General features: G+C 38.2%; 2 protein-coding genes across 4 annotated transcripts in view; one reads left to right on the top strand and one right to left on the bottom strand.

The window, feature by feature from the left end:
- Window positions 1-5,295, bottom strand: part of LOC139938447 (dynein axonemal heavy chain 10-like) — a 67,779-nt gene extending 62,484 nt beyond the window's left edge. The window contains exons 1-7 of the mRNA XM_071933982.1: window positions 4,950-5,295; window positions 4,079-4,240; window positions 3,583-3,734; window positions 2,715-2,939; window positions 1,463-2,298; window positions 760-958; window positions 268-384 (exon numbers count right to left, since the gene is read on the bottom strand). Of these exons, the coding sequence (XP_071790083.1) occupies window positions 268-384; window positions 760-958; window positions 1,463-2,298; window positions 2,715-2,939; window positions 3,583-3,734; window positions 4,079-4,240; window positions 4,950-5,166 (1,908 nt within the window). The 5' untranslated portion in view covers window positions 5,167-5,295. The remainder of the gene's footprint in view (window positions 1-267; window positions 385-759; window positions 959-1,462; window positions 2,299-2,714; window positions 2,940-3,582; window positions 3,735-4,078; window positions 4,241-4,949) is intronic.
- Window positions 5,296-5,975: 680 nt separating this feature from the next.
- LOC139938451 (E3 ubiquitin-protein ligase DTX4-like) overlaps window positions 5,976-17,943 on the top strand; it is a 31,463-nt gene continuing 19,495 nt past the window's right edge. For all 3 annotated transcript variants that reach the window (XM_071933990.1, XM_071933989.1, XM_071933988.1), the window contains exon 1: window positions 5,976-6,196. In XM_071933990.1, coding sequence (XP_071790091.1) covers window positions 5,989-6,196 — 208 coding nt within the window. In that variant the 5' untranslated portion in view covers window positions 5,976-5,988. The remainder of the gene's footprint in view (window positions 6,197-17,943) is intronic.

Below are 17,943 nucleotides of genomic sequence, written 5' to 3'. Positions count from 1 at the left end.
CCCTAGGAGTAGGTGGCAACGGCCTCTGGACAAAAATAATTGTAGCCCACACTTTGAAGTGGCCTTCAGGCCTTGTGTGTCTGGCGACTTGCATAAAAAAATATATATAAAAAAAACATATTTTGTAGGAACAAATTATGAGCACTTTGAGATTCACTTGGGTGTGACAAAGCACTATTTAAGAACTGGTTATAGTACTATCTTACTTCCTTATGTGAAGAGAGGAAAATGAGGCGGTCTAAAGAACACCAAAGAGGTACAACTCACATCTTGAATTGGCTCTACGAGTCCGTCTACTCTCTTCAGGACGTCCTCAATACGTTGTGGATCACCAGTCACTGACTTCAGCTCAGGCCCAAAGATATGGTAGAACTCTTGCAAGACCTTAATGTACGCAAGAGAACAGATTGAACATGATAATTAAATGCAGACCAGATTTTCAGGATTTTCGTGGTTTGAGGGCGCAATGCCATTTCTTACAATATATTTTGCAGTAGGGCAATTCCAGTGAAAAATCTAAAAGTCTATGTAAGGAAACTTTTGAAGGGGTACCAAGGCAAGTGGAGTTTGTCAGAATTATTCTTATAAGGGCAAGGAAAAAACTACCTTGCCTTTACAAGAACATAGAATCAGGGCAATTTTTCATAAAGCCTGTAAGCCCCTAGAAAAATATTTGATTGTAGCCCACACCTTGAAGTGGCCTCCAGGCCTTGTGTGTCAGGCGACTTGCATAAAAGAAATTAAAAACAATTAATTTACCTGTGCTACATCATAAATGTCCTGACATATCATTGCCATGTAGTCTGTCCTCTCAAACAGGCGCTTGCGATCAAACTCCCACCTAGCGTCCCGCCCTGACGCCTCGATCTTCGCTCGCACCTCGAAGTAACACTCCTTCCACAGTTCCAACGTCTTTTTGGCTTCCAGGGTTCTGGCTTTAATCTGGGTGGGCGTTTCTCTGTGGAACAAAACATGAAACAATTGAACCAAAATGATCAGTGTTTTTGGCGGAGTTGGTTGCATTCAGATTGCACTGCAGGCATTGAAAATCATCATGAGTGCATAGGTCTTATAATGCCAAACATAGCTCAGCAAATCTTGAAGAAAAAAAAACAAGGAACAATTTGAGGAATCCTTAGGTGCGACAGAGAGCTGCATTAGAATTGTGTATTACTATTATTTACAACTTGCTTCAAATACATAGCAGCACTTTCATGAACAGAAAAGATATGATTTACTTTTAAATTACGGCAATTTTAGCTTCACACACTAACATTAACACGGGAAATACAACAAAATCTGAAATTTTTTACTTGCCTTCCAGCAATCAACTGATGTAAATCAATGCCCTTAAACAAACAATGTCAAGCTTACAGCAGATAACTGTTTGAAATTGCTAGGTTTCTCTTTCAGACAACTTAATTTAAATTTAATGAGATAAAATCCCTACAAAGATGCTCACCTAAAGATTGTTCTAATGTTGATGACTTTCGCCACGCGCTCTGCGAGCTCCCACGCAATACGTTCCATCAGCGGCACCATCCTCTCATCGCGGTTGTAGTGCCTCGAAATAATCCAGACCATACGAAGAGCATTCATCATCGACGGAAGGGTGTCTAAGACGACCTGAAAGCTAGCACCGTGGGTCACGTTCTTAAAGTGTCTCTCAAGGGTACTCAAGAAGCGCACGTTGTCCTTGGCCTCCACGTGGTATTTGTTCAACTCTGAGCGATTCAACTCAAAACTCTGAAGAATGGCGTGGTCTCCCATCGTGTCTCTCTTGGCGAGAATCTCAAGCATTTTCCTGACGCTGTGTAGTTTCAGTTGCTCCGATAAGGCGCTGAGGGCGGCGTTTCTCTCGCGCCAGAAGTCAATTTCCGCTAAAGGTCCGTCCCCCTGCGGTGTCTTCTTAAGTTGGATCTCGAGTGCACTGGCGATTTGTTTTGTCCATTCGAGGCACGCGGCCTCGATCTTGTGGATGAGGTTGTCGTCCTTGGCGAGTTCGGCCACATCCCCGTCGAGGTTCATCTGTGGGATGTCTAAGCGCACCTCGCCCTCGATCTGCTGGATGGTGCGACCGATGTGCGTGGCAAACTTCTGCATGTTGATGAGGAACTCGTCACGTAGCATGGCCCTGTGCTGGGACTCGACGAGCTTCTGTTTCTGCGAGAGGTCTTCGTCGTCGGATTCCTCGTCCAGGTCTTCCTGGGAGGAAGAGGAGAGAGCCGCCTGCTGGTCACCAATCTGGGATCCCTCGCCGTTTTTGTGAGAGTTGAATGACAGCAGGGGAATGTAAACCTGTGGGAATGTGAAAGAAAAGAAATTGGATGGGGTTTTATAATTTAAGTAAGGATAGTCATATGAAGTTAGTAGCCTGTCAATTCGACCCTCACAGAGTCTTTCTCCATGAAAGACTGTGCTAGGGTTGAAATATCAGGCAATTTTTTGCATATGTAGCTCAGGTTTTTTCTAGTTGCCAAGCAGTTTAAAACTGCTAATTCGTTTTACTCATAATCATTTATATTAAGAATGAACTCGGCAGAAATTTTCATTTAGGGATCAAAGGGTTCAAATGTCATGCATTTTTTGTACTTATAGCTCAGGTTTTTCCTAGCTGCCAAGCAGTTAAAAACAGCTGATCCGTTTTACTCATAATAATTTATATTTAGGATGAACCAAGCAGAAATTTTCATTTAGGGATCAAAACTAATTACCTGTGTGATAACATGTTCCAGCATTGTCAGTGTGCTTCCGTTGAGCACCCCAAACTCAAAGAATGACGGCAAGGTGTTGTTGGCTTCGTCCAGGGTGTTGGGTAGCTCCACCATCCCCGGAGTGTTACGTAGGAAGTATATACAATCATTGTCACACACCTCATCAGGCACGTTGCCGTGGCACATGTGGAGCAACGTTCGTGTAATCGTCTGGGTGATAATTTTCTGCAAAAAAAAGATGAGGAAACTGGATGATGATGAAGTCCGAGTGGATTGAAATTTGTCTTTATTTTGGAATCTTCTGTAATAGACCTTTATCATGGTGCGGTCATCTTGATTTTCTCCCATTCAAATCAATGTAACCAAAGTGAGGCTGGAAGGAAAATTAGTCTGGTTCCTTTTTGTACAGTCAAATGATTGTTGAGACAATCATCAATTTAGCACAATAAGAGAACTCCAACTTTACTTAACCTTACCTTTGAAACAAATATTAGAAATTAATTTTGGGTTGAACAAAGAAAAATGTTGGTTTCCCCTTGGGGTTTATTTTTTTATTAAACAAGTATTAGAAATCTGATTTTAAGCATGGCAATCTTCCTCTGGAAAGGGGCACTTCAATGAGTAAAAGGTAAAGTTGTATTGGAACTTTACAAAGGGCACAACGACAAAAGCACAGCCAGGGAACCAACCACTGCAATTGCTGTAGGCACCATGGGTTAAAGGCCTGCAGTAGGAGGGTTAACAACTTTCAAAATATATATCAAGTCATTCAGGTTTTTAAAATGGTGAGAGTAGTGTTTTATGAGAGTAACCAAGGAATTGACAATGCAAAATGTGTTAAACTTCTTGAAAGGTTCCAGCATCTCACCATTTGTGGAACCCTCTCAGGCGAGGGCGCCAACCCGCCATCGATACCATCTTCAGGTTTAATCTCCTCTGGCTCCTTGGGTTCTTCCTTAGGTGGCTCCTCTTCTACTTTGGCGGATGACAATCCTTTCTTACCCTTCTTCTTTTTCTTTTCTGGAAATTAAAAAAATACATCGAAAGTTTAATTACAATTTTTTTTTTAAGTGAAAGCATTGGGTCTTTTATTACTATTATTATTATTATATAATTTTATCTCAAAACTTTTTTCTGGCCACAAATGAAATATTGGTTATTGTCCAAAAACAATATACACATAGAACACCAACAAACTTGTGATAGATTAAGCTCAACAAGAAAATAGTGATATTGAGAATATTGGACACTGTTAGTGTTGTCATGCAGCCATTTGTGCAGATGCCTCTCTCCTTTTTCAATAATTGGCCTTGTGTGTCTGCGACTTGCAAACAAAATAAACAATTGTCGTAAAAAAACCTCACTTTTGCCCTTTTCTTCTTCAACAGGTGTGTCAGCCACAGCAGGTGTGATTGTTTGCTCAGTGAGTCTGCCATCCAGGGCTGATAAGGCTCCGTCTGTTCCATCTAAACCGTCTAGGTTCTCATCGTTTAGGGCTTCAAGAGTAGGATCGAGCTCCGAGGGTTCTGTTAAGAAAATATGAATGTCATTTATATTTTTTATAAAGATCAACAAAATCTAGTAATTTTGTCTGTTTGTTGAATATTTGTACACTATATCAGTATGCATTGTTGAGTGATTTACTGTCACTTTTTTCCGCACACAAAATGTAAACAAATTAATTAAACAGTTAGAAATAAAATAAACAATAACAGAATGGACAGTAACTCATTCAACAATGCATAATCATAATGTACAAATATTCAACGATCAAAAAAGTAAAGCAAAACTACAAACAAGTTAAAACAGCTTCTGTTTTTATTTTTACTTTAGTTAGTTACCCGGTCATGCCGATTGAAAATCTGAATTTGTATCTCATCTGTCAAGTGTCAGTGTCACTGTTGGATGTAAATTGTGAATGTAAATGTAATTTGTAATGCACTCAGCTGATGTCTCCTTTCAAATTACTTCACTGAACATTATTTGTTAATCTGGAAATTATTAATCTACAAATGAAAACAAATCACAAGTTCCCATCCCCCCCCCCTCCCAATTCCGGCCCTGCGGCCATGGACGGATGACCGCCAGTCATCATGGTCAATATTAATAAAAACTAGTATCCTATTCCTAATCCTATTAAAAATTCAATTTCAAGTTTCTTGAACTGTTGTTGATGTCAGTTTGTGCTTTTTATCGGACGCAAATCTGTGGGAAAAAAAGAAACATTGAACTCACCAATCTCCACTTCGACCTCAATTTCTTCTTCTCTCAACCGCTTGTAGAAAATAGCGGCCGCTTTTCCCTCCTCGGGAGTTTCATTCAGAAACTTGGCTAAACTTCTCTCGCATTCCCCATCGTCCCTGTTCAAAAGTTCCTCGAACACTTCTGGATCTTCGACACCAAGGGCGCCGTAGACCTTGTCTCGAAGCCATTCAAACCTAACGTCATCCATAATTATTCTCTGTTTAGTGACATCTTGAGCTTAAAATACAATTACAACAATTTTACAATTTTACCACTTTTTCTTTAGGAAGTCTGTAAAACTTCAGCTCTTGTTTTAGTTTTTGTGGCGGCAGACATATTGTTTCGTATCACAGCTATGTAGCCCTACGCGCGTACTAATTGATTGATAAAGTTGGCCACCACAAATTCATAAATTGATAATATTTTGGTGAGAAGAGATATAAAAATAAACATTTACGTGTTTGTTTCTCCTATTTTAAATGTGATAGTCTTATTTTTGAAGGTTTTGGGGCTGAATTTTACAAGCGCGCATTGATAATGATTTTAACTTAATAATGTAAGTTGTCTACATCGTTTTAGATACGGGGCCCGTTGCTAAGGCTGAAAACTTGGAATTTAGCGAATAAACTGGTAGTTAGGTTACTTTTTCGTGCAAATAAGATAAAATAAATGAGATATGTGCACTAAAATTTGTTGAGTAAAGCTTCCTTTGACACAAAATATTTTTTTTTTTTTTTAATGCAACCGAAATAGCGCTAAATACCGCGAGAAGTGATCAAAACGAGAAATAACTGCCTCGTCTTTACTGCAGTCGGTTTTAGTGATTTCGAAACTTAGTGTGCCACTCCATAAGTACAGGTGCAAAAGAATTACGGCTGGAAAGTAAGGCTACCAACATAAACAACAGCAACACAGCCGTTCTGTCGTATGAAATCCGAACTTCATTATATGAGTTCACGTGTTGAGAAAAGAAGGGAACCAGTCTAAATATTTCGTCTGAAAGATGTGAACTGAAAGTGACGTGATTAAAATGGCGCAGGACTTGGACATGTTGGAGGCAGTTGTCTGGGAATGGTTTACAGATCACGGGCGATGGAGGCCTTATCAAGCTCACATCGTACGGGGAATCGAAGAGAATTACGGCAAGACGGTCATGCTACGTTTGGGCGACATCGAGCCGTCGATGGGGATGTACGAGATAGATTTTTCGACCCAACAGCAAATACGAAATAACACAGGTGAGTTTTTTGTTTTTCGATTGTTTTGTTTTCCTTCTCACCGTGTGTGCATGTGTGCTATGCTGATCAGCTGATTGCTGATTCTTCTTCAATTCAAGCTTCCACCATCACCACGATGATCATCATTAACATTTAAAACAACAACAGGCATGCATGTAAATGAAGCAGTTGCAAAGCAAACTATACTTGTATACTATTACTGAGCCATTAGATTTTAGAATATCAATAAGACATGTTTTAAAATACCTAAATTACAAGTGATTGGATATTATTACTATAAAAAATATATATAAAAAAACAAAGAAAGGAGTGAAAATTTAAATTCAGTTTTCATATTATTAATTTATAATACTATTATTAATAAGTTAAATAACATAGAAAACAACAAGAATAAGACAGCACTCAACAGTTTTAAAAACAAAATTAATGTTCTCGGTCTTCCTTCCACATTCCATTCTGTCTGCCTCTGTTCCAACCATTGCCATTGGCATTGTTTGTTATTGTATCAGTCGAGCTTGTTTAGTGTAGTGGGTTATAAAAACCATTTTGAAAAGGAAAAACGGGATACATTTCCGAATCATATCAAGCCTTCAATTTTTCACTCTTTCTACAAAAAGGGATATCTCATTGAATCAGACACTATTAGTTCATATCGAATGAAAAATGGTGGCGTGATACGGAAACTTTTCCAAAAAACATGGTCACTAACAGTACACCTACCTCCATGCTAACACATTCTAAAAATTTGCAAAATATGACCACAAGCAACAACAAACACCAACAAAACAATATAATGTCTTATAAAAATATACTCTCATCAAGTCAAGTGACTGTTTTGGTGAACATTATTGGATGATTAAATAAATAAAAGCTATTGTTTTCAGGTTTGACTAAATTCAAAAGTTATTTAAAGGAACACGTTGCCTTGGATCGGACGAGTTGGTCTACAAAAAGCATTTGTAACCGTTTGTTATAAAATGCATATGGTTAGAAGGATGTTTTAAAAGTAGAATACAATGATCCACACAACATTGCCTCAAAATTGCGTGGTTTTCCTTTTCCTTTGCGAACTAACACAGTCAGCCATTAATAGGAGTCAAAAAGTTGACTCCCATAAATGGCTGACCGTGCTAGTCGACGAGGTAAAAGGAAAACCGCGCAATTTCGAGGCATGGTTGTGTGGATCATTGTATTCTACTTTTACAACGTCTTTCCACCCATATGCATTTCATTACAAACGGTTACAAATGCTTTTCAAAGACCAACTCGACCGATCCAAGGCAACGTGTTCCTTTAATGTTGCCTGCTAGACCCAGGAATTAAATGATGATAAAGCGCTTTGAGATGCCTGTTGATAAAGTGCTATGATCAAAAAACGTTTCTAGTGTTTTTAACCAATCTGCAGAACATTTTAAGATTTGTCATCATTGGTCAGCACTTAGCATTTGTCAGATCACAGTCATTGTCTTTAAAATCAAAAGAATAACTTAACATGTGTGTAAAACTGTAAGTCTCTGTTGCCCTTGGTTCCCCTTCAAAATGTCCCATAAGACTTTAAGGTTTCCCAATGGAAGTGCCCTTTGCAAAAGAAAAATGGCCTTGCCCTCTCAAAGATGAAACTCCAAGCCTGTTATAGCCCCTTAAAGGCAGTGGACACTTTTGGTAAATACTCAAAATAATTATTAGCATAAAACAGAAAGTTCTTACTGATGAGTAATGGGGAGAGGTTGATGGTAATAAACATTGTGAGAAACGGTTCCCTCTGAAGTGCCATAGTTTTCGAGAAAGAAGTAATTTTCCACGAATTTGATTTCGAGACCTCAGATTTAGAACTTGAGGTCTCGAAATCAACCATCTAAACGCACACAACTTCGTGTGACAAGGGTGTTTTTTCTTTCATTATTATCTCGCAAGTTCGGTGACCGATGGAGCTCAAATTTTCACAGGTTTGTTATTTTATGCATAATGTTGAGATACACCAACTGTGAAGGCTAGTCTTTGACAATTACCAATAGTGTCCACTGCCTTTAAAGCCATTGGACAACAGTATTCTCCAAGGCCCACACTTCGTGTACCACAATTTATATTATAAAATAGCCTTTCAAACCTGTGAAAATTTAGGCTCAATCGGTCATCGGAGTCAGGAGAAAATAACAGGGAAAACCACCCGTTTCCCCAAGTTGTGTGCTTTCAGATGCTTGATTTCGAGACCTCAAAATCTAATTCTGAGGTCTCAAAATCAAATTCAAATATATGTGGACAATTACTTCTTTCTCTCCTTTCTTTTAACCATGATTAAATCCATTCAATTCCTTTCTAGTAAAACAAAAGTAAATCAAAACAATAGGCCTAAAACAAATCTACTTTAAAGCCATTGGACACTTTTGGCACTGAACAAAAATTAAAAGTTCACAGATTTACAAATAGTTTACAGGGTTTACAGAAGATAATGGTGAAAGACTTATCTTGAAATATCATTCCATGAAATGTTTTTCTTTTTGAGGAAACATTAAAACAATATAGCGAGAATCACAGATTTATTTCAAACACATGGCATGACTCGGCAGTAGAGGTTTAGGCCACAGACACCAGGGGCTCTGCTGGTGCCCACTAATACTAATAGGCCTATCCTTTTTGATCCAAGAAAATTCATTCACATTTCAGTTTTCTCATTGTTTTCCTGTGGAAGTGAACTAGTGGTTATCTTGTGCTGCCAAATTGGTCCTTGTGCATGCTTTGCAGTTGGTTGCCTCCAAGTTGCATGGCATGAACAGTTTGCCCTGTGTGGCATTTAAAGCTTCATGCATGAACTGACATGGCCTTTAGCGTTGAGTTTTTTTTTTTATGGAAGCTCTTTGCAAAGTGTCCATGAAAATCATGCTAAATGTAAATGCAGCAAAATAAACTGGTTGAAGTTTGCAGGGGACTCAGAATAAGTCAAGGCCATGGATACAACCCTGCTAAATCGAGTACAACTTTGGGCTTCTTTGGGTTTCAATTAGCAGCTAAAAAACTGCTAATTGCAACAAAACCCAACTTTTACCGTGTTTGGCATATTTTGTTGTATTTGGAATGGATGCACTTTGATAGGCCTAGAGTTTTGCATAGAGGGCACTTCCATTGGAAAATCTTAAAAGTCTATGGGAAAACTTATGAAAGGGCACCAAGGCCAAGACCACTGGGCAACAGAGGCCTTGCCCTCCATGGTCTCCGTGTAATTCCAGGCTTGCTCAAGTTAGCTATGAGATTTTTAAAGGCAGTGGACACTATTGGTTATTAAGCTTGGGCGATATGACGATATTATCGAATATCGCGATATTAATTTGGACACGATTTCGATATCGGATGGATTTGGTTTTAATCGAAATATTGATATATATCAATATATATATATATATATATAGATATATCGCGAGAATCGCGATATATCGATATATCGATTAAATATCGCAATGTATTTGCTAGCTGATACCCCATAGGTTTGGAGTAAAACCAGAAGAATAGGTCATTAGAACACCTCTCTCGTACTAGGACTGTCTCTTCTACAACTTTCACTTGGAGTTTTAAGACTGATGATGTCAAATTTCATTAATCGCGATTATATCGAATATCGCGATATATTGTCGGCGATATATCATGAATAAAATAAATTGATATCGCCCAAGCTTATTGGTTATTACACAAAATAATTATTAGCATAAAACAACCGTACTTGGTGACAAGTAATGGGGAGATGTTGATGGTATAAAACATTGTGAGAAACGACTCCCTCTGAAGTGACATAGTTTTCGAGAAAGAAGAGAAATTTTCCATAAATTTGATTTCGAGACCCCAGATTTAGAATTTGAAATCAACCATCTAAACGCACCCAACTTTGTATGACAAGGATATTTTTTCTTTTAGTATTATCTCGCACCTTTGACAACCAATCATGCCAATTGAGCTCAAATTTTCACAGGTTTGTTATTTTATGCATATGTTGAGATACACCAAGTGAGAAGACTGGTCTTTGACAATTACCAATAGTGTCCAGTGTCTTTTAAAAGCTGAATGGTTTTATTCTTGTGTACACAACTTTTTAAATTAAATATGTTAAAGATATTGGACATTGGTTATTGCCAAAGATCAGTCTTCTCTCTTAGTGTATCTCAACATGCATGAAATAACAAACCTGTGAAAATTAGAGCTCAATCGGTCGTCGAAGATATTAATGAAAGAAAAAACACCCTTGTCACACGAAGTTGTTTGCTTTCAGATGCTTGATTTCGAGACTCAAATTCTAAATCTGAGATCTCAAAATCAAATTCGTGAAAAATTACTTCTTTCTGTTTTATACTATCAACCTCTCCCCATTACTCATTGTTAGCAAGTAAGGTTTTATGCTATAATTATTTTGAGTACCAATATTGTCCACTGCCTTTAAATTTTTATTTGTTGATTTTTAAAAGCATCATACGGCATCGAGGGCTAAATTACAAACAAACAAAAATTCCGAGTATTATGTAATTTAGTACTTCATTGTTTCATTTTCATTAACGTTATTATTGAGTTAGTACATGTATATAGGCAGAATTGCTATACACAGGATCGCAGTGTGCAGTTTTCTTTTAAATGTTTTGTTAGCGATTGCATGTTATGTTGATTTCAGTTTTATCAATGTTTTAAAATGCAATGAAAGCTTTAAATAGCAAAGAGCAGAAAGCCTGAATGATCAGCTGTTGGTAGCGTAATAATTTTGTTGGTTTTTACATCGAGTCGCGTATGACGTCAGCGGAAGTGGGAATGTCTAGCATTCGATTGCTGCAGGTGTATAAATACATGTATTGACTGAAGGTAGCCTCCAGGCATGGGAAGTCATACATCATGTTCATGGGTAGTCTGGTATGGGGGAGAAAGGGTGGATACCTGTACATGTGTAGGTGTCGGTCTAGTGGTACAGGGGTCGAAATTAAGTGTATTTCCATGGTAGTCAGCAGGGCTAGTGACCAATAATTTTTAGTAGCCCTGATTAGATTTTGGTAGCCCAAAAGCCACGTTATGTCTCGCGTCACGGCTCAAACTTTACAATACACCAATAACATAGTTCTTTATTGTTTGTGATGATGATTTTTGCATTATTATTCAACTAGCCCGTCGGGCTATCAAACTGGAAAAATCAGTAGCCCGGATGTAAATCTGGTAGTCCCGGGCTAGCGGGCTAGTGGCAATTTCGACCCCTGTGGTATGACATCTGCTCTAGCACTGTAAGGTCTTGGGTTCAAATCCAACCCGAGCGAATTGATTCGCCTGTGGGTTTTGTTTTTCAGATAGTATTCAGTGCTTATTGTGCAGTAGTAGGCCTAAGGGAAACAAACAAATTAGTGTATTTTTTTATCTGTTTGTTTGACGTGGTTCCCATGTGGGTTTTGTTGAAATTCTTCAATTTGGGAAGGTTGGTGAGGGGAGGGGGTGGTTCAAACTCCAGGTGTGCAGTTACCTTTCTGAGTTGGCTGACAATGAGACCTGGGCCCAATTTTAAAGAGCTGCTTTTAAAATCATAAAAAGTTGCTAAGCATTTATCACACAATTACAATGAAACCAGGATAAGGTTACCAACCAAACGACCATGTCACTTGTCGTGCTTGTACAAGTTGTGACTGGTGTTCTGCTCAGATAGTATGAAACATTTTCTACTTTTCTAGAATATGTACGCCCCTACTCTTATGAATGTACATGTAGTTGAAGAGAGTGTTTAGACTTTCGTTCCAGGTAGACTTATTTTTATATTTTTTTATTGTTGGATTTTGGGGGGAATAAAAAAATGCATGACATGCATGAGTGAGAACTGTAAAAACAGTTGCACCAGCAAATATTGTACGAGTATCAATGAGGGACTGTAATCATGTTCTTTATGCAGACAAATTTTGAAAGCAAAAGAGAAAGTTCTTTTGTTGGAATGAATTCAACCAAAGTTTAGGTCATGGTTGATAAGAGCTAGCATAGAGGAAGGACATGATAAGAGATAACATTTACAAAGTCCTAATCTTGATGAGTTATGTCATCTGTATCTGATGTTTTGTACATGGGACTTGTATATTATTTTTATAACTTATGTTGGCTGCAGTAGTGTGTTGCCATTGAAATGGTTCAAAAGTAAAGATTTAAAAACATCCTATTACAAAAGTTTAACTTACTTTTTCCAAATTCAAGATTACACCAACAAATATAAATGCATAGTTTTCATTGTCTTGGAGACCCTCCTTAGAGTCTAAACAAGATCTTGAGAGAGATGCAATATTTTTTCTTTAAAAAGAGCTTAGGCAGTAATTTCTTGCTAGAAGATATTCTGTTAAACTGACTACCAAAGGCAGTTGTGAAATTTAGAAAACTGTAATCTTTGTGTTTCTGTCTGAGCAAATGTACTTCTAGGAACTGAAATCGAGTCAGGATACCTCTGCAGGAAGACAATTGTAAACATTATAGGAACACGCTGCCTTGGTTCGGACGAGTTGGTCTTTGAAAAGCGTTTGTAACTGTTTCTTATAAAATGCATATGGGTAGAAAGATGTTGTAAAAGTAGAATACAATAATCCACACAAACATGCCTCGAAATTGCACGGTTTTCCTTTTACCTCGTTGACTCACATGGTCCGCCATTTATGGCAGTCAAATATTTGACTTCCATAAATGGCCGATCGTGTTAGTTCGCTCAGTAAAAGGAAAACCACGCAATTTCGAGGCAAACTTGTGTGGATAATTGTGTTGTACTTTTAATACATCTTTCCAACCATAATGCATTTTCTAAAAAATTGTTACAAACGCTCAGTTATAGACCAACTTGTTCGATCCAAGGCAACGTGTTCCTTTAATGTTGTGTGCAGGGCCATGAACTCTAAAAAAGATTCTAGATTTGATTGTGAACCTGCTCCCCCTTCAGAAAGACAAAAACAACAAGAGATAACACCAGGAACAAAACAGACTCTTAAACAAGCAAAACAAACACATCAACACTAATGGTACTCTTTGTGTAGAGAAAACTTCAACATGGACAGAAAAGTCAGTCAGTTACCTTTCTCCTTTTTAAAAGACAAACAAACAAGCGAACACTTCTCAGTTTTTGACATACCACTGAAGTTTCAACTGCGAAAAAGGTTAAATATTTTGATTATGAAGAATTTTCAGTAATCGCACCTAAATAAAACCTTATCCTACCCTTCTTCCCCCTGATGCATTTGAAGACTTAACCCATCTAAACCCTTTGAACCCATCTCACGGTGAATTAAGCACCGACATCACTTTGATCTGGTAATCTTGGTGTTTGGATTGGGGAAGAGCCAGGGTGCAGGTAACCAAAAACCGTCTGTCAGCAATTTGAGTGGGTTTTGCGTCTCTGACATATTGATTCTAAGACAAAAAGGGGGAGGAAAATCCTCTAAGGAAATGGCGAGGCTATCCTTCATCCAGCTTGACGAGAGAAAAATCAAAGAGGAGTCTGTAGACCCTTTTTTCGTGATTCTTTATTGCTCTCAAAGGTTGTTTATGTTTCTTGTGTGCAGTAAACAGCTTTAATGTAAATCGTACAGTACAATAGCCCCTTTTTCAAAACCCTTACTGACTTAAAAAAAAAAAACTTACTTGATTTTTTATTGTTATGCGCACTCGAACAGGCTTGTCCTGAGAGAGCCTATATAACTTAAATATATTAATATAATTATTACTGAATTAACTAGGCAAGCCCTTGTATTCAGAAAAATTCAATCTGAAGTGGAATTTGCATGCTTGTATGCCTTTTTTAAAGGAAAATAACAGATTACCTTATTTTTTTTTTTCAAGGACCGTGCATCTTTTTCAAACCTTGCATTACTCTTATTATTTTGTTCGCACTTATGTTGCTCTTGACATTTCCAGTAACTAGCCAGTGGGACCAGTTGATCTTTTTAATGGTCCCCCAGCTTTCTAACTAGTCCGTATTTCATATTAAGTAGGGATACCTTTCAACATTCAGCTCGTAGCAAGTCGAAATGCTTCGATGGTCCTCAGTTTCATAAACCCTGCAAGCAGAAAATTCTGCTTTGCAAATTTCTTGACTAAGCAAGAAATGATTGGGGTACCGGTCGCAGGTTTGCAGCAGTGGTAATTTTAAGGTGTTTTGGCTGGTAACCTATTTGTGCTTAGCAAAAGTCGTTTGTTCTGAGCAAGTTTTTTTCGCTTACTGGCTTTATGAAATTGTGCCCTGGCATTTGTTAGCCTATAGGGTGTGTCTAGGTGTTTGTGGGTTTTCTTTTGGGTGGTTTTGTTTAGGTGTGGGGGACACCCTATTTTGTTTTGGACACCCCTTCTTATCAGTCCTTCATAGTTAGTGTTTCTTACTCCAAAGTTTCTACGTACTGAGTCAGACATTGACGCATCAGTACTACCGTTAATGCATTGTCATTAAGTGCATTCAGAAACTCACTCATGGCATGCCTCAAAGCGCTGTGTTTCTAAGAACCCTATAGGTTGTTTTTATCAAAACAAAATAGCTCCATAAGCTATTCATTTTACGTTTCGTTTGAGGAGAAAATATGTACGGACATCAAGTATTGCCAGAAGCCATGCAACGGTTTGTTTGATTATCATGTTTAGTTTAAGCCCGATTCCCAACAGTGATGCTGTTCAGAGCAGAGTTCCCCTGAAGGCCGCAATTACGGCTTATATTGGGAAAAATTACTAACCAGTTATTCCTCGTCATAGAAAGTCAGTGCATTCCCGGCGGGTTGCCGTTGTGGCCGAGAATAGTAATTTGCAAAAGGTGTCATCAGTGCTGATTGTTAAAGAAACATTACAGAGTTGGTAAAAAAAAAGAATTTGTGAAGATCAAATAAAACTTAACACGGTCTATAAATGATGATGTTAGTACAAAACATTCCTTGAAGTATTTCTGTCTGAAATGTCATATTTGATGAGAAATGTATAACCAACAATCGCGTTTGTAGTTTATCGGTCAGTGAGCGCTTTATTCATTTTTGTTTTTGTATCAATGTCATGCCAATTGTGTAATTGTTTTTTTTACTGTTTTCTTGTGACCCAGATGGCGGATCAATCTCAAACTTCTACAGGTTTGTCAGTTTATGTATTTGGTGGGTTACATCAAGTGCTTACACTGCCAGCAACAGTTTTGTTAGCAATAGTAATTAACCATTTCTGTAATGTTCCTTTAATGCAATGATTCCTGTTTTTTGTTCCTTTTTTTCTCTCCCCCTCTCTCGTTCTCACTGTGGAGGAGCAAAAAAATAAACGTATCTAGACTAGTAATTTGCGTACTTCCGCCTTCGTTATTTCCCTGGGGGTGTGCAGTTAACCAATATACGAGGCACTTATCCCCTGGAACTGTAGCGCCAACATTGAAAGTTTACACAGGGTTACTGACACTTGCGAGTGTGCAGGGGGAAAGAGCGCCGTTCTGGTGCGGGCGTATTTCTAATGTTACAGCCTCAGTTTTTCGTAGTGCTTAATGCTAGCTATTCCTAGGAGCAATCATATCCGATATCCAGTGCCTCCTTAACAGGGATTTTGTCGCAATGGAGGCTCGGCCGTGGTGTTTGCTTCGGGACTCTGGAAGAAATAAGGAAGGGATAGTTTGTAGGAAATTGGCTGAAACCTGTTGACAAACTTGGATTTAAACGTAAGGTATGTTTAACCAGGAAAGTGTAACACTTTTTTGCCTGCCATCAGATTAGCAGTTTTTCAATGGATATTAATTTTGTTTTTCAAAAAGGGAACGTATATGTTTGGTTTTTGGTACCATTCAATAGACCATGTGAACTTTGGTTACAATAAGTGTGACCTTGTGCATTCTTTGAGTATTCTGGCAGGCAAGAAACTGCACTGGTCCTATGGGAAAGTTGATTCTTTGTGTCATAATTTCCACATTAATCCAAGAGTTATGATAGTAAAAGCTGGACAAGTTATGAGATGCGCTCCCTTTCATCATATCAAAAGTTGATAGGGATTAGACAGTGCAATCTCCTTAAAATATAAGAATTTATGTTTTCTTCCATTAGGCTGTGTACAAATCGTGCCTGCAGGAAGTCCAGGCTCTGTGGCTCTTTTGTAAACATGTGATGTCACAGGTCACATCGTCTTTAGCTTTGAATACTACATAAATTTACAATCATTTACAATAACCTCATAGGGTGGCTGTTACCTTGGAGAAAATACCTTTGTGCCCTTGCCCTTTTAAAAATGAAGCATGTAAGTAGTTGCCACATTATTTCTCTTTAGTAGTAATTGCCTGGTGTGATTTTAAAAACTAACACCCATCTCTGCTACATGTACATATGCAAAGCCTCAAAATCCTGAACATTTCGTGTGTATAATTTAAGACACCTTCCCATACATGTAATAATAATAATAATAACTTGGGGGGCTAATCATCCGTACTCGCAGCTAAGAGCTGAATTGCGAAGGACGCGGCTACAACATGTTCGAGAAGCAGGCATGCAACTGCACCTTTGGCTGCCAGCCACATCAACCCATTATGACCATGGAGCACAGCCAAAGATCGCAAGTGTTTGATTTTTCCTGAGGGAGGAAAACGGGATGGTCTAGAAAACCCATGGGCACAGCAGAGAACCAACGCACAACTCAACTCACATATGGCCCTGGCCGGGTATCAAACCAGGGTCACCTTTTTAGAGAGGCGAGCGCTTTATGCACAAGCCAACCATGCCACCCGTGAATGTAGGTTAATTTATTGTCAATTCGATTTTTTTCAGCTTAGGATCCAACAGAAAACATGGCTGTGTCACTCTGTCTCTCGTTCTAAACCCCGATCTACCTTTGAAATTGTGATTTATTCACTCTGTAATGTACTGAAATGTGTTTAAACTCGCCCACGAGTAGGATTTGGCGAACCGTTGCTAAGTAGATCCGTCTGGTAAAGAAGACGGACAGAATGGAAGCGACTGAATTAAAGGTTAAAATGACAACAACAGAGATTTTTTAAAAGTAACTATTTCTATTGGATGATTAGGGTACGTGTAGGCTACATGTATGTTTACTGGGCCAAAACGGTATGTTTTTTCTTATTGGTTGACAGTGTGTGTCAAATGTGATTTGTGATTATGTGAGCCAGTGAGTAGTGGGGGGAGGGCTCAACATTTTTACCGAACCAAAATCAATTAATTACAAAATCAGGATCTAAATGAGAAAGAACATTCTGCAAAGTTTAACATGTAAATTGCAGGCTTAAAAGGGCAAGGGCACCAAGGCATTTTCTCCTTGGTAAAGGGCAACTTGTGAGAATTTTTTTTAATTCTACTGGAGTTTCAATAACACCAAGGCAATGCATAACCATGAGCGGAGGAGGCAATCGCCTTCATTGCCTCCATGAAGTATCAGGGCCCAATTTCATAGAGCTGCTAAGCACCAAAATTTGCTTAGCATGAAATTTCTGCCTCGATAAAAACAGGATTACCAACAAAATTTCCACATGGTTTTCAGAATGAGCAAACATCAGCTGAATACCAGTAACAAGCAATATGCAACAAATGGAAATTTTATAGGTAATCCAGTTTTTATAAAGGAAGAAATTTCATGATAATAAATTTCATTTTTCATTGATTTAAGATAATTTCACAGAAAGGTGTTATTATTCAATTGAAAAGTCCAAGACAGCCGGACTTGTCAGGTAGTGTTATGTGTGCACAATTTTGTCCACTTCAAAGTTTTTATACATAACATGTAATACTCAAAAAAATACTCTTGTCTTGCATATTTGCATCTTT

The sequence above is a fragment of the Asterias amurensis genome, chromosome 6, assembly GCF_032118995.1.
Source record: "Asterias amurensis chromosome 6, ASM3211899v1".
NCBI lineage: Eukaryota > Metazoa > Echinodermata > Asteroidea > Forcipulatida > Asteriidae > Asterias > Asterias amurensis.
The sequence above is the reverse complement of the archived record's forward strand: the minus strand, read 5'-3'. Positions and strand labels throughout refer to the sequence as shown.